This window comes from Diabrotica undecimpunctata, chromosome 1, assembly GCF_040954645.1.
Source record: "Diabrotica undecimpunctata isolate CICGRU chromosome 1, icDiaUnde3, whole genome shotgun sequence".
In the NCBI taxonomy this organism is placed as follows: Eukaryota; Metazoa; Arthropoda; class Insecta; order Coleoptera; family Chrysomelidae; genus Diabrotica; species Diabrotica undecimpunctata.
In genome coordinates this window covers 109,725,368-109,750,674 of record NC_092803.1, presented here as the reverse complement: position 1 = coordinate 109,750,674, position 25,307 = coordinate 109,725,368, and the positions used below count along the sequence as shown (strand labels likewise).

The 25,307-nt window shown below is 31.5% G+C and overlaps 1 protein-coding gene across 1 annotated transcript in view; it reads left to right on the top strand.

Annotated features, from left to right (window-relative positions):
* Positions 1-25,307, top strand: part of LOC140452284 (cytochrome P450 4C1-like) — a 62,064-nt gene that overhangs the window by 5,837 nt on the left and 30,920 nt on the right. The window contains exons 2-3 of the mRNA XM_072546453.1: positions 21,605-21,805; positions 23,356-23,541. Of these exons, the coding sequence (XP_072402554.1) occupies positions 21,605-21,805; positions 23,356-23,541 (387 nt within the window). The remainder of the gene's footprint in view (positions 1-21,604; positions 21,806-23,355; positions 23,542-25,307) is intronic.

Genomic DNA, 25,307 nt, shown 5'->3' with positions numbered 1-25,307 from the left:
ATAGAGAGAAGGAAGGTAATCTTTCCTTTATTTTGTTTATTTGAGCACCCAATATTTTTTGCTATCGAGGAGTGTAGGCTTTTACCGTTTGTGTGTTGAATAAATTTTTTGTAACTTGTTAGCCGATTACTGAATAACTTAAATTAGAATGATTACTGCAACGCCTTTGATGACATATGCGTCAATCGCAGACTAACTATCAGGAAGAAATAATCTCTGATCATGGCCTACATCCTGTAGAAAAATGTATTGTATTTATGTTGGTTTATTCTAGTTTTAACAGCCTACATAACAATTACTTCTTAATCAATCTACTCAGTTTTTAGTTCATTTTGAACAGTTGTTATTTACTTAGATAATGTTGCAAATAATATATGCCAAAATTTCAACACGTTTTGGCGCCATTTATTTGACTCATATTTATTAGTATTACATTGGGAAAAAACCACAGTTGAAGTTTAACATAAGTTTATTGACGTTTCAATTTCCACTTTATTCTCAAAGTACTCAAAAATAAAATAAAATTCTATTTTTTGTTGAACAAGACATTGTCAATATTGAAGATTTGCGTTTGAATGTGATAACAAATTCTGATTTTGATCAAATATTTTTAATTTACATATAGTAGGTATATAAAAATTCATATCAGAAACAAAGAAATATTCATTTAAATAAATTTGTCCTTTTAGAACAAAACAGTATACATACTTTAGATAACCTCAGGTATTTTGAGAACGATTTCCGAAGTGAAAATTAAAACGCCAATAACTTATTTTAAACTTCAATTTGTCGTTTACATGCATTAAAATAGTAATTAGTTTCAGATGTTACGACAAAATAACTTAGTACTAATAGTAAATACTACTAGTAATAAGAACAATATTGACCCATGGTTTGTTCTTCATTAGAAATATACGAAACACATCCATTTCCTGGTCGTTCCAATATTAGGTGATACTTAGTGAATTCGCAAGTCATATACTTCCTTAATGTCACTATAAATAGTGTTTCCTTTTCTATTGAATTTTAGTCATGCAAATTTGCTTTATATTTTGCAATTTGAATCCGTAATTTAGTGACGAATTTTTAGTGAGTATTTTACTGTATATTACGTTTATTGACCCATCGGTGGACTATAGCTTATTATCTTTATTATTAGCTTATTATAATATTGTGCAAACGAGATATTTTGTTTAAGATTTTTGTACTAATGACTGCATTTTTTAATTAACTTATTTATTAAATTTATTAACTAAGCATACTTAGAACAAAAGGAAACCAGGCAATGAGAAATTATGGTATGCACATAGAGAAGTAGATGGAGTTTGATGGAGTAAGAAATAAATGCTAAACTCTAATCATATATGCTATACGCTAGATCTAGATGCTAAAATATAATCATATACTTTTGAATATGTTCCAGAAACTGTTCTCTTATGGCATGTCTATGTTAACTTGTAACTAACAATTAATTGTGACTTAACCCCATATAAACACAATATTTAACTTTAACTATGAACTTGTGTATTTCCTTTTTTCCAAATTCTCTCTTTGTATTTTTAGACTGAATTTATCTGTACCTAGTATCTATCTATTATATCGTTCTAGTTTTTTAAGTTTGTTGAAATATCTTGAAATTGTTTCCTTGTATAATATTGTGCTACAAATTAATAGTGATGTTTCTTGCGAAGTATGTAACACTACAAAGGTAGACAAGGTCAGCACAAGACGTTACCTTAATAAAATACTTATTTCTGTAATATTTTTAAGATACAGATAAATAAATATAAAATTTATACAAACTTACTTAATTGCTTTATTTATTAAACTCTATAGTTTATTCAGTTCATATTTAGTTGGTGTAGTTCTTGGAGACATCAGCCATGTTTAAATTTCTAGAGCTAAAAGTCTTGAAACTCTATATTTATACAATATATATATCTATATATATATATATATATATATATATATATATATATATATATATATATATATATATATATATATGTATATATATATATATATAAGCTTTATTATTATTATTTATGTATATCTAATAGGTTAAGATGGTTTGGTCATGTTTAACGCCGAGACTATACACTTGTCATTGTCAAGTCAGATTAGTTCAGCGATATTCAAGGAGACCTGATTTCTGGGCCGCTGTGAGCTATGCAAACAGCGCCCACATGGAATTGGGCGATGTCTTCGCATTGGGTAAATCCGTCTTGCATATTATAGCTCTTGCCTAGTCTTATCTGTTTACATCAGAACTATTTTTGTGCAATTTTGAGATTACATTTTTACTGTTGTCAACAGAAGAAATATATCAAACCATTAACTTTAGATATTGCACTTGGAAATTTTAGTCCATCATTAAATTATTTAATATATAATATATATATATATATATATATATATATATATATATATATATATATATATATATATACATATATATATATACATATATTTCAGGGATTCTACAGTATTCACTGCCTTTCCTCGCTCAACCGTTTCCATCTCTCTCTGTTATCCCATTCTCCATCGTTTAGGTCTCTCTTTCTCATGGCGTCGTCTACTTCGTTCCTCTAGGATCTTCGGGGTCGTCCTCTTTTCCTTCTTCCTATGGGTCTCTATTCGGTTATTCCCTTTATCCATCTGCTTTCGCTAGTTCTTCTTACATGTCCATACCAATGTAGTCTTTTTTGTTCTATATGTGTTAGTATGTCTGTTTCTATTGATGTTCTTTGCTTTATTTTGTCATTACTTGTCCCATCCATTCTTGTTACTCCACAGCATCTTCGCAGGCATTCCATCTCTGTTGCTACTACCTTACTGCTGTTTTTCTTATTTATAATCCAATTTTCAGCCCAACATGTGATAATATTTCACACTAATGTTTTATAAATCTGTGTTTTTGTTTTCATATTTAGTTGTCTATCCCACCATACTGAGTTAAGTTGTCGGATTGCTGTTGTTGTTTGTCATAATCTTTGCTTAATTTCTTCCTCTGTTGTTGCCCTTTTAGTGATTATAAACCCCAAGTATTTGAATTTATCCTTTCCTTTGATTAATACGTTGCTGTCTTTTATGTCTTCTTCTCCTGTAGATAGGTACTCTGTTGTTGCGAGGTTAATATCTAGGCCGGTCTTGGCATATCTTCTTGTAGTTTCTTCATCATGTAACTGAGGTTTTCTTGGTATTGTGTAATCATTACTTGATTATATGCAAAGCTTAGCGTATATAGGTATTCGTTTCGTACCGGTACTCCCATGCCTTCGCATTTTCTTTTCCATGTAGTAAAGGCTTTCTCTAAGTATATTTTAAATAGGGTTGAAGGTGTGGAACAACCTGAAGGAGCCCTTTTGTTGTAGTGAAGTCTCCTATGATTCTTGTTCCCATTTTAATGAACACTTTATTTTATTTATACAGAGCTTTGGTAGCTTTTATTGAGTTCCGTCTTTATTTCTAATTTGAACATTGCATCCCATAGTTCTGACCTTGGTACAGAGTCATTGGCCTTTCTCGAGTCCACAAATGCCAAATGTTTATCGTTATTCTTTGCTTTTTTCCTTTCCAACAGTTGTTCCAGTGTGTATATGTGGTCTATGAATGATTTTTCTACAATGAAGCCTGCCTTATTCTCCCCGATTTTGCCTTTTATCGCTTATTCTATCTTTTCTCGCAGTATCTTCCCTCATGATCTTCCTATTGATGATATTACGCTTATTTCTCTGTGGTTTTTGCATGGTTTTTCTATATCCTTTCTTAAATGTAGATGTTATGTATGCCTCCGTCTATTCCTTTGGGAGCTGTTCTCCATTTATAGCTTTCTGAAATATCCATTTAATCATCCGGTGTAATTTTTTTGAGCCGTACTTTATAAGTTCAGGTAAGATGCCTCCAGGTCCCGGTGCATTCTTATTTTTGATTGTTTTTATGGCCGTTCTTATTTCCCTATCTGTTATTTATGTTTCTTATTGTGGGGATCTGCTTCGTCTTCGCCTGTTTTCTTTTCCAATGAATTGTGGTCTTTGTTCTGTTAACAGTTCCTTGTAATAGTCCTTCTATTCTTTGTCCTATATATTTCCCAATTTAATTTTTTTTATTTTTGTTTCAATCCTCTCAATACTTTCCATGACTCCGAAGTTCTCTTACCTCCTATGTATGTTTCAATATTTAAGCAGGTTTCTTCCCATTCTTAATTCTTTTGTTGTGTTATTTGTTTTCTCATTTCTCTATCTTTTTCTCTATATTTTTTATAAACTTCATCGTTATTTGTAGTTAGCCATTTTCTGTATAGTTGCTTTTTTTTCCAACTATTCTTTTTGTTGGTTCATTTATTTCAGAATAGTGCTGTTAATTTGTTATTATGTTATTTCTCTTCAAGGGCTTTGAATGTTGCTTTTTTTATACTTGCATTTATATGCTCGTATAATTCTTCGATGTTGCCGTACCTGAATTCTAATAATTTTTGGTCTAGACGTTGTTTGTATAGTTATCTTATTGATTGTTCTTGGAGTAGTTCTATATTGTATTGTTTTTCTCTTATAGTGTTCAACGATTCTTCTGTAGATAAGGTTTTGCTATGTTTCCAATTAATGCCCATTTTGGCTGTCAGTAGTTTATGGTAAGTTCTACATTCTGCTCCTCCTCTGACTCTCACATCTTTTATCTTTATTGTGGTAACTTGTTTGATTATTACGTAGTCTATTATCGATTTCTGCTTTCGTGTTTCTTGCGTCCATGTATATTTATGAATATTTTTATGTCTGAAGATTCCGTTGGTGATTTTTAGGTTGTTTAGTTTGCATAATTCAATCAAACGTTCTCAGTTATCGTTTAGTTCATCCTCTCCAAATCTCCCCACTACTTTATCGTTTTATTTCCTTCCGGTTCTGCCGTTAAGGTCTCCTATTATAATTATCTCCACGTTCTTTTTGATTAGCTTTATTTGGTGTTGAAGTTGTTCCATAAATTTTTTTTTCCAATCTCGGGGAATCGTCTGTTAGTGCATAAACTCCGAGTATCACTGTCTCTTTATCGAATATGTCTATATGCATTTTATTTATCCTCTCGTTGATTGTCTCCCATGTTCTAACCCTGTTCTTCCACTTATTTTTGATTAGTATTTTCACTCCTGCCTCTGCTCTACATTCCTGATTACCTCCGCTCTAGCAGTGGATATAGTCTTCTATTGTTTCCGTTCCATTTCCTTTCTTTTTGGTTTCTGCTGTTACTAGTCTGTCGATGTTGCTTTCTCTAAACTCCTTGATCACTTCCGTCGCCTTTTGTTCCAATCTTGTATATTCCACGTTGCAGATATGAATGTTCTATCCATCTTTTTTCGTTTTGATTGTTTGGTTGAGCTTGATAAGACTGGGTCTTCTGACCTCTTCGCAACATTGCCCCCCGCGATTTTCGTTCTTCTTACCTTTACGTTTTTCTGTGTGTTAGGTTGCTAATTCCTAACGCTACAACCCCCGTTTGGAGGACCATTTCTTCAGCCGCCCATTATGGATCTCCCTCCTCTTTTACTCGGGCTTGGGACCGGCTGCTTATGGATCTCCCTCCTCTTTTATCCGGGCATGGGACCGGCTGCATCGGTTATAGAGCAACTTAATTCACCCCATACCAATATAGGCAGAGTTTTCAAATATAAATCACAAATTTTTACATCCAATAAATAACATTTACACTTACACAATAAGGCTTATTCTGTAATAGTTTGGAATAAGTTTTATTCCAATCGATAAATTTTGTTGTATTGGCAACACGAATTTTGACGATAAATTATTGCGTCAAAATGGTATGAAGAATAGAACGCGTTCTAATTTTTAGTCTAGAACAGATACTGATTGGAAAAATTCCGTGGGCATGCGCAGTTGCATAATCTGTCTTGCATAGTTCTTGTATAGCATGAAAATAGCATAATGTACAGTCGACTTTAGAGTCTCTAAGCCTCATCTCTTGTATTGAAATTTTGTTTGATCTTTTTCAATTTCTATTGCTTCCCTGATTACAAAGTTGGTCCTATTTTTAATGTTGGCTAGCACCGTTTGTTTAATGTAGTCGAATTCAACGTAGTTGGATATTAGATACAAAATTGTAATTATATATGTTTTTAAAGATATAAGTTCAAAGTAACAACATTTAAAATTATCTGAAGTGTTTTGCTCTCGCCAATGTAAACTGGATATTGATTAGTTATTACTATTGTATACTTTTATAGAATTGCTGTTTTAAATCTCATAGACCTTGAAATTTTAGATACATGATAAGTCGTTTACATATAAAATATATATATTTTTAAATGGTTACAGACTTAATTGGGACATTTTATTTTTAATATTATGAAAAAAGGGACTCTTTTTAAAACGTTCTGAATGATCTAATACCTAGAATACAATCATCCAATATTAAACTTTTTAATCATAATACGCGGTATGTCAAAAAATATGAATTTTTCGTAGAAGTAAACAATATCCACAATTCATATTTTTTGACAAACCGCGAATATGATTGAAAAAATTTAATACGTGGTGATTGTATTTCAGGTTGTAGAATTTATTTTATAGATATTTTTTCCCAGAGAATTGTGTAGGGGAATAATTAGTGAACGGTCTAAACGGATTTTAAAAAGAAAATTGCTATTGTTCAGCAACATTTTTAATTTACAATCTGTTTCAATATGGGATCAAGCCACAATTATTGGTTGTGATTGTGGGGAAAATCACATTTTTAATTCACTAATATTTGACGTTTCGATTTCCACTCCGGAAATCGTTCTCAACAAACGTTTTTTTACAAAGTCTGTATACACATTTTTAAATAATTTATGCAATAGACCTTTTTTGAGAACGATTTCCGAAGTGGAAATCAAAACTTTAACTAATAGTTAATTAAAAACGTGATTATCGTCACAATCACTAGCAATAATTATGGTAATCACATAAAAACAATAATATTTAAATTAACCATGCCACAAGAAAGTAGTTTCAGAAGGAATCCTGTTATTAGGTCAAATCCAAGTGCTTTGTGGTTATTGAATTTTTCTATTTCTCGTTTCACTTCTGATAGACTGCACGGTTTTATTGGGGCGTCATAGGATATGCACTATCCAGGAAGTATCTTATTGTTTTTATCGTTATTATTATCTGGTTGATGTGCTTTAAAAATACCAGCTAAGTATTCTAAAAATATTGATGCTTTTTCCTGGTCTGATCTTCCTCAACTACCGTCTTTTTTAATTGGTGGGTTGTGTTCTGTAGATCTCTTAGTGTTTTTGTTGCCTTTCATATTGAATGATCTTCTTTAGATAAAGTACTAATGTAGTGTTTAAGTAAGTTTAGACCAAATACTAGCGGAAATTATTCAACTAATTAAGGAAAAAATTAAATGGATAACAACATTCTCTCCATTTACAAAAAAGGCGTTTTTCATAAGCCTGTGTGCTTCATTTTAAATATATTATTGAAAATAATCTATAAAAGAATTTAAAATATTTGTTAAGAACTTCTTTAGTAGCCTCCAGTCAACAATTTCCCAAATCATGTTTCAAAAATATACGATATGCACTGTAAATACTAACTCAAGTCTACAACATACTTTGCAGTTATGGATTACGATCAACTTAAAGGTTAGCTACAATTCCCTTAGTAAAGGTACACAGGTATGCACCCGTGCGAGGAAACAGGTTTATCATACCTTTACATTATATCACATTTTAACGTTGAATATTTGCTGGTCCCCTTCGGGTTATAAAACGGATGATCGACTTTTTTCCGTACTTATGCGTGCTTATATATTTTGCAAAGGAAGTCGTACATAACTTAATCGTAATCCATATCTGCAAAGTATGTTGTCAACGGGTTAGTATATATATAGTGTATTCCGTATGTTTTTAAATATGATCAGATAAAGTTAATTCCTGGGTATTAAAGAACCGTATATGGCCATTATATATTTTTACGCCAATATGCCACGTTTTACTGCGCATTCCACATTTGGCACGCTGGAACTCTCTTGTTTAGTTTTCTCTGTCGTTCTATTCGTTAAAATCCCTCCCCTTGCGTCAAGGAGCAGTGTATGTATGCAGTGAACGGGAAGCATATGTTTATAAGCTTTTTTGCAGGCTTTTTGCGTTTATCATATGAAAAGCATTTGACTATGTCTAAAAGTGGACGTATGTATAGAGATGTATGTAATCGTATGCTATTTATTAAATCCTGTTACGTAATATACCACACACCTCTGTGCGTTAATCCGTTTTATTGCTACTAGTTTGCGGTATTATTACATGCCGCCATGTTTAATTTGTCTCGAACATCGATTCTGTTCGTTGAATCCTATCAGTTTAGGCTCCGTACGCTACCATTGGATCAATAGGAGCAAAGATACGTAACTAAGACCCTTCTGATATGATTATGTAATTGATTTCTATTTCATTGTATTTTATTGGTTAAATCCTATCATTTAAGGTACTGTACGTCACGATTAGAATAATAGGACTAAAGATACATAACTAAGGCCCTCTTAACATACTGATGTATTTACTTTTTCTGTCTCATTATATTTTATTAGTTAAATCCTATAATTTGAGATACTGTGTGTCACGATTGGACTAATAGAACCGAAGATATATAACTAAGGCTGTTTTGACATGCTGTTTTTTTTTATAAATTTCTATCTCAAATCTATTCAAATTTATTTAAATTTTTTTTATCTCAGTGTATTCTATTGGTTAAATCCTATCATTTGAGGTGCTGTATGTCACTATTGGACTAATAAGACTGAACATACATAACTAAGACCCTTTTGACATGCAGCTGTATTTGATTATTTTATCTCATTGTATTCTATTTATTAAATCCTATCATTTGAAGTACTGTGCTTCATGATTGAGTCAATAAAAGCAAAGATATGTAACTAAGGCACTTTTGACTTGTCGTATTTGATTTTGAGGTCATTGGACTAATACAGGGGTGGCCAACCTTTTTAAGTCGAGTGCCAATATGAGAACAAAAAAAATTTGGCGTGCCACTAAAATTTTTCGACATACTAACATTAATAATATACGGTACAATATGTATTTCTTATGTAAATTCCACATTTTTCCGTTTAGTCAAGATAGTGGAGGTTTAAAAAATAACGTAATAAGTAAAACATAACAACAAACTTACTTTATTGTTAATAAAAATAAAATAAAAACGTTAAACAAAAAAACTTAAATATTTTCTTATTATCTAAAATTCAAATTATTAAACAGTTACTTATTTAATGTGGTATTTGAACTTGTATTTTTTTAATTAATTCGTCTATATTGGGATTAATTTCGGAACTAGCCAACAGAATTAGATTTTTTAAATGCATGTCAGTTAATCGTGACCGATATTTTGATTTTATTATGTTCATAATAGAGAACATTTGCTCACAAACGTACGTTGAACCAAATCTACAACAATATCTTAGAGCTAACTCGTGTAAATTAGGAAAATTGTTTGCTGGTACAAATTTCCAAAATTCAATATAATTGGGATCAGTAACAGTTGAAATAATTTCCCTATATTTGGTTTTTAGTATAGTGTGGTTCTGTAAATCAATAATTTCGATCTGTATTTCAGCTGAGTAACAATTGATATCTTGCAGAGAAATAGAAAAAGGATTTATGAAAAGGTCAACATTCATTTTGTCTTTTTGAAAATCTTCAAACCGGGTATTGAATGAACCTAGCAAAATAGATATAAGGTTTTTAAATTTGTCATAATTTGGAGTTCTACTGACCTTGTTTGCTAATTCCTGCATTAATGTGAAATGTGTCAATCTCTGTTCTCCAAAATCGTTACAAAAAAGCATAAGTTTATTCACAAAAGAAGATATATGAATAACTAGAGTAGGAAAAATACAATTTTTTCCCTGTAATCTTAAATTTAATAAATTTAAATGTCTCATAATATCAGTGAGAAAAGCTAAATCCCAAAGCCAATCTTTATCATTAAGTAACGAGCACTCACTGGGTAGTTCATTGTTTTCTTGCAAATATTTTAAGACGCACTCCTTCAAGTTCCAAAACCTTTCGAGTGCATTTCCTTTGGAGAGCCAGCGCACACTGCAATGGAGAAGTAACTCTCCATCTTGCTCCGTTTCTTCCGCGAACAGTTCTCGAAATTGTCGTCGATTCAATGCCCGAGCTCGTATTTTGTTAATGCAGCGTGTTACAGGGTCAACAACAGATGACATGTTTAGGTCCTTGGCACAAAGAGCTTCCTGATGAATAATATAATGGTACTAACAAACTTTTCTTCCCAAATAGTTTTCCAGTAATGTAACAAACCCCTTTAGTCTACCAACCATGCAAGGAGCTCCATATGTACAAACACTATCTAATTTTGACCATTCAACTTTGTTGACTTCGATTACGTTTTTAAGCTGTTGAAAAATGTCCTCTCCTGTTGTTGTGACTAGTTGGCGCAAATCCAGAAGCTCTTCGGCATTTTCAAAATTATCATTGGTATAACGGACAAAAATGCTTAACTGCGCATTTTCTGTGTTGTCACAACTTTCATCCAACGCTAAAGAAAAGAATTTGCAGGATTTTAATCCACTTATAATTTGGGAAACAACATCCTGGCCCATATCATCTATACGGCGCATGACTGTATTTCGGGATAATGCAATATTATCGACCATATTTTTGATCTTTACATCTCCCACATTTTTAGCAAATATTGCCAGACTATTTTTAATTATCTCCTCTCCATCAGAGTAGGCTTTTTTCTTCCGGGCTAACAGCAGAGAAAGTTCATATGATGTTTTAACCATAGTTTCCATTTCATCACTTCTCTTCTGAAACAGTGACTGTTGGCTGGCTAGGGTTTTCTTTTTTTTTTCAATAAAGTCGGCTCGCAAATGTGAACCAATAGGATATTTGTTGCTGAAGTCCTTATGCAATTGTTTATAATGTCGTTCCAGGTTAAATTTTTTCGGAACTGCTACAGACAATCCACATATCAAACAAACAGGCTTTGAAGTATTACGATTAGTAAATAAAAATTGTTCTTCCCAAGCAGGTTGAAAATCGCGAATTGCAATATCATCTTCGTATTTTCGTTTTGAAGTCGAAGGCTTACTCGTGGACATATCGAACAAATACTTTTAAAATTTTAAAGAAACAATGCGCGATGACAAAATGTGCACATACAACGGGGCAGTTTAGAATAAACTAAGCAAGGGTAACGCAGTCCTATTGCACATTACGACAGCTAGGATCACGTGCACCAATCGCAGCAATATCGCTCGCCAGAGGATGCAATGATGCTGCATCTATCGTAACTTCCGTAAACCTACCAAGTTTCTTCTTATTATTTTTTGTTTTTCAAGTTTTAATTTTTTTGAAAGTGTTTTAATCCAAAACGCTACGCGTGCCACTGATAGGACTCAATCGTGCCACAGAGTGGCACGCGTGCCGCGGGTTGGCCATCCCTGGACTAATAGGACCAAAGATACATATACATAACTTTACTGCCCTTTTGACATGTTGCTGTATTGCAATTTCATTGTATTTTATTGGTTAAATTCTATCATTTGAGGTACTGTGCGCCATGATTGGACTAATAGAACCAAAGATACAGAACTAAGGCCTTTTTGATATGATTTTATTATTTAATTTCTATGTCGTATTTTATTGGTTAAATTCGATCATTTGAGATACCGTATTTAATTTTTTATCTCATTGTATTCTATTGGTTAACTTATATTATTTAAGGTAGCGCATGTCACGATTAGTTTTATAGGATTGTAGATGCATAACTAAAGCCCTTTTGACATGCTGCTGTATTTGATTTTTCTATCTCAGTGTATGGCATTGGTCAAATTATATCGTTTAAAGTGTTGTACGTCATGATTGGACTAATAAAACTGAAAATACATAACTAAGGCTCTTTTAACATGCAGCTGTATTTGATTTTCTCATCTGATTGTAACTTATTGATTAAATCCTATCATTTTAAGTACTGTGCTTCACGATTCGATCAATAAAAGCGAAGATATTTAACTAAGACTCTTTTAACTTGTTGCTCTACATGATTTCTTGATCATTGGAATAATAGGACCGAAAATAAGTAACTAAGTACCTATTGACATGCTGCAGTATTTGATTTTTCTATTTCATTGTATTCTGTTGGTTAAATCCTATCATTTGAGGAATTTTAAGTCACGATTGGACTAATAGGACCGAAGATACGTAACCAATTACCTGTTAACATGCTGCAGTATTTGATTTTTCTATTTCATTGTATACTATTGGTTAAATCCTATCATTTGTGGAACTGTACGTCACGATTCAACTAATAGGCCCGAAAATACATAACTAAGGCCCTTTCGGCATGCTACTCAATTTGAATTTTCTATGTCATTTTATTCTATTTCTAAAATCTTATTATTTTTTGAACAATAATAAAATACTAATTTATTTATTTTACAGTTATTACGCCAATTAATATATTTACAAAGATTATCTGTGCTAAAAACGAGTTTAAGTAATTATTTGAATAATGATTTTTTTGAGTTCTCAATCCTAACCTCACTTTTTGTCGAATTGTCAATACAGATTTACTGTTTTAAATATATAAGTAATTTTTTTCTTATTTCAATTCTAAATTAATGTCATCAAGCAATAATATAAATAACTGAATTTTTATTTTAATTTTAAAACTAAACTTATGAAATTATTGGTACATCTGTTTTTAATAAAATGAAATATTGTTTAGCTTTGATGCTACAATCCACAGTTCACATTAATGCTTTCTATGATTTTCACGAGGAAATCGATAAAAAGTGCAATCACTTTTAATATTACTGTAGTAGTTTCTTCTTCTTCAAGTGCCATCTCCGCGGCGGAGGTCGGCAATCATCATAGCTATTCGGACTTTTGGGACGGCTGCTCTGAAAAGTTTATTTGATGTACATCCGTACCACTTTCTTAGATTGCGCAGCCATGACATTATACGCCTCCATAAGCTTCTCTTTTCTTGGATCTTTCTCTGCATAATCAGTTGGAGCAAGGTGTATTTCTCTCCACGTGTAATATGTCCGAGATATTCCAATTTTCTTGTTTTAATTATATTTAAAATTTCTTTTTCTTTATTCATCCTTCTCAGAACTTCTTTGTTTGTGACGTGTTCTGTCCACGATATTTTCAGAATTCTTCTATACACCCACAGCTCGAATGATTCCAGCTTTTTCATTGATATCGCATTCAAGGTCCAAGATTCCATTTCATAAAATAAAGTCGAAAAAACATAGCACCTCGCCAACCTAACTCTTAGTTCCAATTTTAAATCCCTTGTACATAGCACTCTTCTCATTTTGTTAAAATTTGCTCTAGCCTTTTCTATTCTGATTTTGATCTCCTGTATGTAATCATTTGTGGAGTTAATCATTGTTCTCAGATATGCATATTTGTCCACTTGTTCGACGTTGGTTCCGTTTATTAGAAGATTCTCGTTATTTATTTGAGTTTTTGATATTCTCATAAATTTCGTCTTCTTGACATTCATTGTTAGACCATACTCTTTTCCATACTCCGCTATTCTGGTCACCAGTCTCTGAAGATCTTCAATATTTTCGGCTAAGATCACAGTGTCGTCCGCATATCTAATGTTGTTAATGGGAACTCCATTTACCTTTATTTTAGCTGTTTCACCCTCAAGAGCGTTTTTCAGGATCTGTTCGGCCTAGGCATTAAAAAGAATTGGCGACAATACGCATCCCTGTCTCACTCCACATCTTATTTCAATTTCTTCTGACAGCTGTTCGTTAACACGTACTTTTGCTCGCTGTTTATAGTATAAATTTGATATGATCCTGAGGTCGTTGTAGTCAATCTTCTTTGATTTCAGGACATTTATTAATTGTTTATGTCGTACTTTATCGAATGCTCTATTATAGTCAATAAAACATATGTAAATATCTTGTGATGGATAAAATTTTTAGGATTTCTATAGGAAGCATGTCAGGTCCAGGGCTTTTCCCACTATTCGTTGTTTTTATTGCGTGTAATATTTCTTCTTTTGTAATACATGGACCTATTTCTTCTGACGTAAGTTCTATGTGCTCCAGATCCCCTCTTTCGTCATCGAACAATTCGTCGATATATTCTGCCCATCTTTGTACTTTCTCATCCGTATGTGTTATAGTAGTTCCGTGTCTATCCAAAATTGCACGAGTTAGATTTTGTTTTCTTAGTGCTGCCGGTGCTTTAATTTTCTTGTGTAGGTTAAACAGATCATATTTATTTTAAAGGTCTTTGATCTATTTGCATCTCTCTTCAAAGTATTTTTCTTTTGCCTGCTTTATAATCTTCCTGATCTCGTGGTTTATCTCTCTGTATTTATTGTTGTCTTTGTTTTTAAATTGTCTCCGTCGTTCCATCATATTGAGTATCTCGTCATTCATCCATTCTTCTTTTCCCCTTATGCTTCCCCTTCCTTTCACTATTTTTTCCCTTAACTCAGCCCGCGACTTAAGATGACGACTGACGCAACGGCGGAATTCAGTCGCGGTTTTAAATTTACACTACTACTAACCCCTACCCCCTAAAGGTGGTAATAATAAAATCTGGGGCCGCTTGCCATGCAAGGTCAAATGCTCTCCCAACTATACTATACCAGATTCTTGTAATTCTTGTGGTCTCCGTCTTACTGCATGTGTACATGACTTAGAATAGCAATATGTCTTGTATTTATTCAGCATGTGTTTGTTCAGCATGCTCTTTACCGACGCTCCGCGAAACGCTGCAGCTAGGCGTCCACTCAAGCCGTTCTCTAACGTTGTTAAAGAAATAGAATACTCTGTTTTTTCAAATCATCAAAAAAGATAATAAATCCATTAAATTCTGTTAACTTGTATTTGTGTACAATTTTTTTTTGGTCTGTTATTTTTTCCTAATATGTATATCTTTGATTTAAGCTAACTAATTAACTATGTTAATAAATAAAGTAATATATAGCGTTGTTCAATAAATTGATTAATTTAAAATTGTAATTTATTTAAATATACAAAAATATTTATAGTCAGGTCGGGATTTGTTTAAGCTTGGTTGTTGTACAAAGTGCAATCGAAGATTTTTGTGGAAATGAAGGTTGCTTATTATTATATTTTTAATGGGTATGCTTTAGTTGAAAAGTTGTAGAAAAACAAATTCAAACTAAATTTTAGAACAAAACATTTCATTACACTATCAAATTTTTCAACATTTATATCCTAAACATCTCAAAAGGCAATTAAAAGTATTATTCGCGTTAAAATTTCCTATCAAAAGTTGCGTGTGGAGATGGTAAAAGTAATATTGTTTAGCAGTAAAAATAAAAATTATAAAAAAGACATGATACTCTCTCCCAAGACTTCGCTGTATTTAGTTTACTTAGTGTTGGCTCCGATGATGTACTAAAGAACGATTCAATTTCTTCATATTGAGCTTCGATTTTAGGAGCATATACGTGTATTTATATAAATATAATATGTTCGAAGGAGGGAAATATTTAGGTAAACAGCTGTTATACAAAGTATAGTCTTTTTACTATATCCAATATATTTCGCTTATTTTCATAGGCATAATCAGGGAAAGCTACAATGATGTTCATTAGAGATATCTTACATACGATGAATTAGTTTTTTTTTTTATTTACTTACTAAGTGAGGATGTTTATCAAGATGTTTGATTGGAAAGCAATTATACATAACAATAAATGAAAACTAAAATTAAATATATATATATATATATATATATATATATATATATATATATATTTATGATGTTTACAATTTAAAATAATGTGTATGTTAACTAAATAAAAATTTTTATTATATCTGACAGATTTATGAATTGAAGTAAGGTTAAACATTTATTTGATGTACAATTTTGTTTTATATAAATAGCTAGTTAGTACAATTTTTTTTTTATCATTATCATATTAAGTTAAACAGTTTTATCATATTAAGTTGTTTATCAGCAATGGACATTATTAATAAATTCAGCGGCAGATCTTAGGCAAACCTGTTACCTTTGGTTCTTCTATTCTTATCCAAGGTTAGTAAGTAGGTGATGGATTCAACCGTTATTTGATGGAAATTTATTTTATATAACAATAAAACAAAGTTTTCAGTGTTTTATTGTTAAATAGGAGTATATTTCACTCAAATGTTTAAAACCTGATTTTTTGTTCATGAAATTATCACACTCTGTTATGAAAGTGATCTCTATTAAAATACTCTTACTATAGTTACTTTCAACACCTAAGATTGTACAGGAAGTATTATCCATAGAGTGGGTATTATTATGTACATTATGTGACAAGAGTGCATCTTTCAGGATATAATGTACAGTCACTTTTGTGGGAGGTAATCCGATCTTATGTTTATCTACTGTATCCCTTGTAATGATTGTAATAAAGAATATATAGGACAAAGTTCAAGATCCATATTCCGCAATTTTAATGGAAAAAACGTTCCAATAGCTTTATGGCTCAAGACCTTTGAATCATAATGTTTGCGATGTAAGTTAGATGCTGATGAAGACAAGATTATGACTCTACAATTTTGTTCCTTGATGGACTTGATGATTTTTCTATTGATATACTAATTGATTTAATTGTGATAGATATGTTAATTTAAACACAATATAAGATTAATAGAGATGTCGTTATAACAATGGAAAAACTGATAGGTGAATTACGAAAACTGAAAAGTTTAGTTATAAAAAACTAAATAGAGAATAACAATAAATCACAGATAAAACCGGTTCTTGAACGAACACCTACTAAATCAAATAATTTAGCATTAGAAGAAAAGAAACCTTGTCCAGAAGAAGAAACCAGAAGTAATGTGCCGTTTAAAACAAAAAGATAGAAAAAGGAACACACAAAGACAAATCAAATAATATTAAATATCTTAATAATGTTGCTATACAATGAAATAGTAAATGACCAAAAAACTAGATTTGCTGCCATTGATCAAATGAAAAGTATATTTAAATAATAGAGAATTTTGTGGAGTTTCTGGCCAAGACCCAAATGTTACTTTTTTGAATTCGAAGGTGACAGAAAAGTTGAGATTAGATATTTATTAAGATAGAAATATGTTTAAAATATAAATGACAGAATATATTTTAAAAGAAAATTAATTGCAAAAATAAAAATTAGTAAAACTGAGAAAAATATTAATCTTTTTGTAGTTTGTGATAAATATTTCGAGTTCGAGTATGATATTCTACTTGGATTAATTTCTATTTCGAATTTTCAAATAAAACAAGATTTTGATTTAGAAGTTTATCAAAGATTTAATGCAAATACTGTGGAAAAGATTTATTTACAAATTTTATTAATAATACAGAATTTTATTAATAATACAGATTAACATTACAGAAGACTCAATAAACTTTAATGAGGGAATTCCCACGTAGCTTTTTAAAGCAAAATTAAAATATTTATTGTTAGATCAGAGAAATAAAATAGAAATATTATTAAATAAATATGACAATATTTTTAAGAAACATTATTTTGACATTGGGCAGGTTCAAAATTATCAAGCACGAATTAAACTTTTTCAAAAATTAAATCCTTCTAATAGCATAATCTTTAGTATTTCTTCTGTATATTATCTGCACATTGCACTTGCTGTGTTTATTAGAGAGTAAAAAAGTATCATTGTCAACTATCAATGATTTCTGGCGGCACTATAATCTGCGGATTATTAATGGAGCATATTCATTGTCATATTACAGAATTGTATTATTTCTGGGAGTGTCTTATCTAAACTTTCCGGAACATACCATTCAGTGTGATGTAGTGTAGACAACAGAATTACATTTTTTTACTGACAATAAAGCTCAAGGAGTTTGTCTTTTCTTCTTCTTTGTAGTACCAACAGAAGTAAGCTAGTGATTACTTAATGGTTCTATAATAATTGGAAAACTGGTGAACCAATTATTAAATGTGATGTTCCTCTTGCCACCTGCTTTGGCGGCCATGAACGAAAACGATATAATAATATCGTTTTCTGTCGTCTGGGCTATGCGAAATGTGTAAAAGATTAAATCTTCTTTATTAAGAAAATTGAAAGATTAAATTAAAAGTGATAGTGACATAGAAAACGCAGTTGCTCACTTAACTACAGTTATTCAGCAAGCTGCTTGGACGTCCACCCCAGAAATTTATTACAAACACAATTCCGAGTCCTATCCTGCACACATAAATACACTCATATTGGAAAAAAGAAAACTGCGAAAGATATGGCAGCTCACTAGGCATCCAGAAGATAAAACAAATCTGAATAGAGCTTGCAGACTACTCAAAAGAAAACTGATCCAACATAAAGACAGTGGAAGCAACAAATATTTAAAGAACCTCTCACCTGCAGATGATACAAACTATTCGCTGTGGAAACTAACAAAAAAACTTAAACACAACGAACAAATGAATATGCCAATCAGGAAACAAAATGGCACTTGGGCTAAAACTGACATAGATAAAGCATATACTTTTGCAAATCATCTATGCGAGGTATTTCAACCGCATGAGAGGGAAGTCTCAGTTGAAGAAGAACAAGCTATCCATGAAGTCGTAAATGCACCATATCAAATGGCTCCACCTATTAAACCTGTTAAGAAATCTGAAATCAAAGCAATAATTGATAATCTGGAAATTAAAAAGTCACCTGGATATGACTTAATATCTAGTTTAGTACTAAAAAATCTACCCAACGAAGGCGTAAGTTTAATTACTTATATATTTAATTCAATATTAAAAACAGGTTATTTTCCACTCCAATGGAAAGTTGCTCAAATTGTTCTGATTCCAAAACCTAATAAGGATCACACGGAAGTATCTTCATACCGTCCTATTAGCTTGTTGCCTATTATATCTAAAGTATTTGAACGGCTTTTTCTGAGAAGACTGGAGCTTATTTTATATGACAGTAATGTTTTACCGAATTATCAGTTTGGGTTTAGGAAACAACATGGTACTATCGAACAAATTCATAGGGTGGTAAAGACTATCAGAAATTCGCTTGAACAAAAAAATTACTGTACTGCTGCATTTCTAGATGTCTCTCAAGCATTCGACAAAGTTTGGCATGTAGGTCTTATCTCCAAAATTAAATCTATATTTCCTCATCCCATAAGTTCACTTTTAAGATCCTACCTGACAGATCGATTCTTTCAAGTCAAAAGAGGTGGGGAAATCACTAACCTGTTTCCAATTTGTTCCGGAGTTCCACAAGGAAGCATACTAGGACCCACCCTCTACTTAATATTCACATCAGATCTCCCAACGACGACCAATACAACAATCGCTACATATGCCGATGACACAGTTATCATGGCTTCAAATTCTACAGCAACTGAAGCAGCCCAGGTATTACAAAATCACCTACTTAAACTAGAGAGCTGGCTTAAGCTCTGGCGAGTCCAAGTTAACAGTTTAAAATCAACACAAATAACGTTTACTTTAAAAAAAGGTGTCGCGCCACCAGTTTCTATAAACAACACTCCACTACCAGTTAATAACGTCGTTAAATACTTAGGAATCCATTTGGATAGCAAACTTAATTGGGGCATCCACATCTGGAAGAAACGCCTTCAACTCAGCTTAATCTACAGGAAAATGTATTGGTACATGAGTCGAAAATCAAATCTTAGCCTGGAGAACAAACTTCTGATATATAAATGTATTTTAAAACCGGTATGGCAATATGCAGCACAAATCTGGGGTACAGCAAGTAATACCAACATACAAAAACTTCAACGTTTCCAATCGAAAGTACTGCGCCAGATCTGTAATGCCCCTTGGTATATCACGAACCACAGATTACATCACGATTTACAGCTACAAATAGTTTGCGAAGCAATATCTGCTGTAAACTCTGTATACAAGAACAGACTATCCTGCCATCCAAATCCGCTGGCCACGGATCTGCTCAACATTTCACACGTAAGAAGATTAAAACGACCAGACCCTTTGGACCTCTAGTAAATCAGGAAAAATAGAACATAGTGTCATGGTGCGGTGAAATAACAAGTTTCTATTCAGGTGTTTTCTAAATCTTTCCTTAATTTGTGTTTTTGCCTTGTAATTCTCATATGTGTGTCAGTGATGTTTACCTGTATTAAACTCTGTTTGTTAAGTTCAAATTAGCTGATATATTATAGATTATATTTATGTTATCTTTTACCTGGGTGCTCCCCACTGGGCAGCTTCCCACTATGTTATTGTACATATATTATACATATTGCTTATTGTTTATAATGAGACAGATTGCAATAAACATTGGATGTTAAATAAAAAAAAAAATTAAGAAAATTTAATCTTAGTTTTAGAAGATTAAATCTTCTTTATTAAGAAGAGTTATTAAGAAGATTTTATCTTTAAGAAGATTTAATCTCTTACACATTTCGCATAGCCCAGAGGACAGAAAACGATATTATTATATCGTTTTATATTATATTAATATTATAATATCGTAAAACGATATTATTATATTATTATATCGTTTTCGTTCATGGCCGCCAAAGCAGATGGTACGCTCTGTACGCTAACCACTGCAGTGGTGAAGCTTTAGGAGACATTCGTTGGACTTTCCGAGTTTGAATTTGTATCAGCCAAGTGTCTGATGAGGCTGGGAGAGGCTGAAATGATTCATAACACTTTATTGATACCTATTCGAGCACGGGACGTTTAACGAATTTGTCCTCCTAGGTCATATATTTGGCCATTTGATTCAACAAAGCTATAGCAGCTTTTGCTAGAAGATTCAATCTTTTACATAGAGGTTATAAATAAATATTTGATGGTAAATTATATATTCAGATGTTTTAATATATGAAATTATTTTAAAACGAAAGTTATTTATTTATTTATCACTTTTAAATTTTGACAATCGTTACGAATGTAATTGGAGATATTTTTTAATTTTTTTACTTTTTATTTAACTCCTATATTCTGTTAGTTATTTTTTATGCAATTTTTCTCTTAAACCTGCTTTAAATAAATATATGATGACTAGAAACGAGTTGATCGAGAGTAGTGAATCGATATGAAGAATCGCTATTTCGTGACGCTTCTAGTTTCGCTAGTTTCGTCACGCTTGCCTCAGCATTTTACTATAGAAAGAAAAGTAATACGCCAGTATGGAAGCTTTTCTTCACAATAGTCTTTATCTTATATCTGCTTGAAGTAGTACAATTTTAGTCATTTTTTTGCATTATTGCCATTTAGTCTTAACAATAAAATAATTCACTCACATAAACAACACTCAATAAACAACACAGGTTTGTCCAATATTCATTAAATTAACATTTAAAGTGCAAAACTATTTAACATTGTGTATGTACCATTACATTTTTATAATTAATATTTTCAGATATTTTAAAAGAAATATATGTTTCTTAAAAATTATGTTAACGGTTTAGAACTTTCAAATATAAATAAATATGATTTACCACATATATAAATAGTTTGCTCGTTTGATTTCTAAAAATATGAGTTATTAGTGTAGTATATAAAAATTAATAATACCTATTAAGTATTAATATAATGTTTATTTTCAGAAATATTGGGTACCATGAAAAAATTTTTAGAAAATCACGGTCCGATTTGCCATATTTACCTTGGACCACTGAGTGACGCTGTGTTAGTATCAGATGAGAGATTTATCGAATTTATCCTTAGTTCAAATAAGATTATTGATAAAGCAAGTCAATACGAGTATCTTCACAGTTGGTTGGGAACAGGACTTTTAACCAGCACAGGTAAGAACTTTTCGCATTTTCTTACATTTCTATAGCTTTATTCCACTTTCTTCTGTTCATAATCGCTGTTCTCAAGATTCCCATTTTCATCCTATTTTGAAGTCTTTCAGTTTGGACTTTCGTGATATTACTCTTCTACTGTTGTACTTCTGTTTAGTCAGAAATATTATTTACTTTTATAATCTAAATGGGACATCCCTATATTTTTACAGATTTTAATAGATCTCTCTAAAAACAAGAAACTGAAGCACTGGACATGAACTGAGCAACCCATTTACTTTATTTTAGAATAATGGGAATTAAACAGTAATTTAAAAAGTCACCGTTCACCTTTTGATTTTGTTCTAAAGCTATTTTCTTGTGGCATTTTAAAGTAATTACTAATTTAATGGGAATAAGCCACTGTTGAAGGTAAAAATAAGTTTATTGCCATTTCAATCTCCACTTCGGAAATCGTTTTCAAAATAACAAAAATCGTTCTCATAGTATTATCTAAAAAGTCTAAACTAATCTATCGAGAAAGCTTTTATCTTCTAGCATTTTAATGTTATTTACTATTTTTATTGGGAATTAATCACAATTCTAGTTTAAAATACGTTTATTTTGATGTTTTGATTTTCACTTTATTTCAGAAGATTTGGGAAAAATTTCCGAAGAGGAAATGAAATCGAAATATGGGATTTCTTCATATTCGTCGATAATCTCTTTGTCTCAATTCCTGTAACGATATTGGTCATTCAACGTAAACACACTTTATACATCCTCTATAACTCTTAATCCATCAATTTCGAAAATTTGCATTTAAAAAATCCATTACTCGTAAATCATATAGGAAGGCGCTTCATATTATTGAAATCAAGCATATTGTGGTAAATGCACATTCTGTTATAGTGTCAGAACATTCGGTTAATCTAAATACTAGTCAAAATTAAAGTGTCTGTTTATCAAAAACGAGCCTGTTTCATACAATTACATAATTTTGGCCTGTCGGTCAATTTGATGATTTATCAATTCTTGAACTAATTGTATCTATATCTGTACCGATATTTTTTTTGAATCTTCCTTTATAATACGTTCACTGCTAAATGTATCGTAGAAATTTGAGGTGATCCCTCCAATTCATTATTATTTTACTGTACTAATTTTGTTCTCACAATTTATTTCCATAAATAACAATTAATTTTATAAACCCAAACAAACAACAACAATTAACTTTACAATTTGTAAACGTTAATTAATTATACACAATTTTTATTCTAATGAGTAAGCACCTGTTTTAGTCCGGCAGCTGGGTACCTTTCTATATGCATAGAAGGGTGCATAGTTGAAAACTATTGTATTCTATGTAAAATTTTTGGCTTAATACGAATATCTAGGTCCCCTATCTCAAAAAGTGGTACCAAATTTATTCAAACATTTTTTTTATAAATAAATTTTCAAATTTTAATATTTTAATTTAAAACTAATCCCATCGTAAAGGACTACTAGAAATACTTTAAAAATGTTAAAATATGTTAAAATTGAAAAACACTGTATTAATACATTTTTAGGGCAAAAATGGAAACAGAGAAGAAGAATGATAACTCCATCGTTTCATTTTTCAATTTTGGACAATTTTGTGGATGTTTTTAATGATGTAGGAGAAATATTTATTCAAAAACTTGGAGAGCATGTAGGCGAAGAAAATTTTAATATCTATCCTATGGTTTCATTGTGTACTTTGGACATTATTTGCCGTAAGTATATAAGTTAAAGTACGACAATAATACATTATATATAATAGACTATACAGTGATGAGTGTCTTACCACCCGGCAAAATAGCGGAAAGGATAGAAGACAGATTAAGTTGTGAGATAGTACGAGATAAGGCTAGTTATTAGACGTGTCTATTTGACTTCAGTCATAATTATACGGATGACGTCGAAAATATTTTATTTTAATAATTTCTGATGTTAGAATAAATGATTAAATATATTAAGATATATTATAGTAAAAAACATTAATTAGTAGCGATTTTAAATTATAAATCTTTAAGTTTATTTAATAATAAAAATAACTCAACTGAAATATTTGACTAAACTAAATAGGTATGATCAGTTCGAAAAGAATTGTTGTATGTCGAGTTGGCCTAATAGTTAGAGACGTTGTCTATTGATAAGAAGACTGGGGTTCAATTCACACCAAGGGTAAAATTTTTGTTTTACTCAATCAAAAATAATAGAAAATGATACATATTAGGTAACAAGTTTTCGAAAAACTCATTATTTACAATTTATTCTTATTCCAATGTTATAAAATAGAAATACAAAATATTTCAAATTTAATTCCAGTTTTACAGTCTTCAGTGAATGGAAAATAATCCATTGAAGACTGTTTAATATCAAATCCATCACTAAATTCTCAGTGTTAATATCAATTCCTCTGTACAGGTAATGATTTTCAAAACAATTGACGACATTGGAATGGATGCGCGCGAACAGCTACCTGCTTTATAGCTAACCAAATCATCAAGCCTTCAAGTTATCAAATAATAACTAATCAAGAAGTGTTTTTTACGGTAAACAGAAAGTTTTTATTGAAAAAACAATTCGTGAAAAGGATTTTAACGGTCGAGGAAAAAGTGCAAATTGTTGTGTGGCATGTGAATGGATTATCAGACAACATGATTAGACAAAAATTTTTAAATATGTTTCCAAATAGGCCGGCTCCAGTACGATCAACAATTCAGTCTATTATACGTAATTTTTTTACTTATGGATCCGTGTTCGATCCAAGAGGAGTTCGCAGACGAAGGGAGGTAAATCCAGATTTGGAACTAAGGGACACTTTGATTTGTGCAAGTATTGAGCAAAATCCTGCCCAATCAACACCTCGTCTCGGAGAACAATGTGGAATTCCAAGATTTAGAGTAGGTGAAATTTTGTAAAGACATCGATACCGTCCCTATAAACTTCATAAATCCAACGAAAAATTCCCTGGGGATCAATATAGACGTTTAGAATTTTGTCAAACTGCAATGGAAATGTAACATCAAGATGAACATTTTTTAGACAACGTTTTGTTCACCGATGATTGTACGTTTTCATTGCATGGCCGTCACAATTCAATCAATGCTAGGTATTGATCTCGAGGAAATCCTCGTCAGATTTATGTCGCTCGTACCCAGCGTCTTCGAAAAGTAAATGTTTGGGGAGGCATAATAGGGAATCATGTCATTGGTCCTTTTTTTATAGACGGTATGTTGACTGGGCGGAAATACTTGGAACTTCAGCAAAATGAAATTGTCCCAGCCCTTTGTAATTTACCAATACCTTTCGATTCCATATGGTTTCAACACGATGGTTGTCCTGCACATAATTCTCGCATCGTCAGCGAATATCTCAGTGCGACTTTTCCTAATCGATTGATCAGTGGCCACGGATATTTTTTTATTTTTTTTTGTAGAATTTTTACTTATTTAAACATTCTTTAAAAGATTTTACTTTATTTTCGAAAGTACGA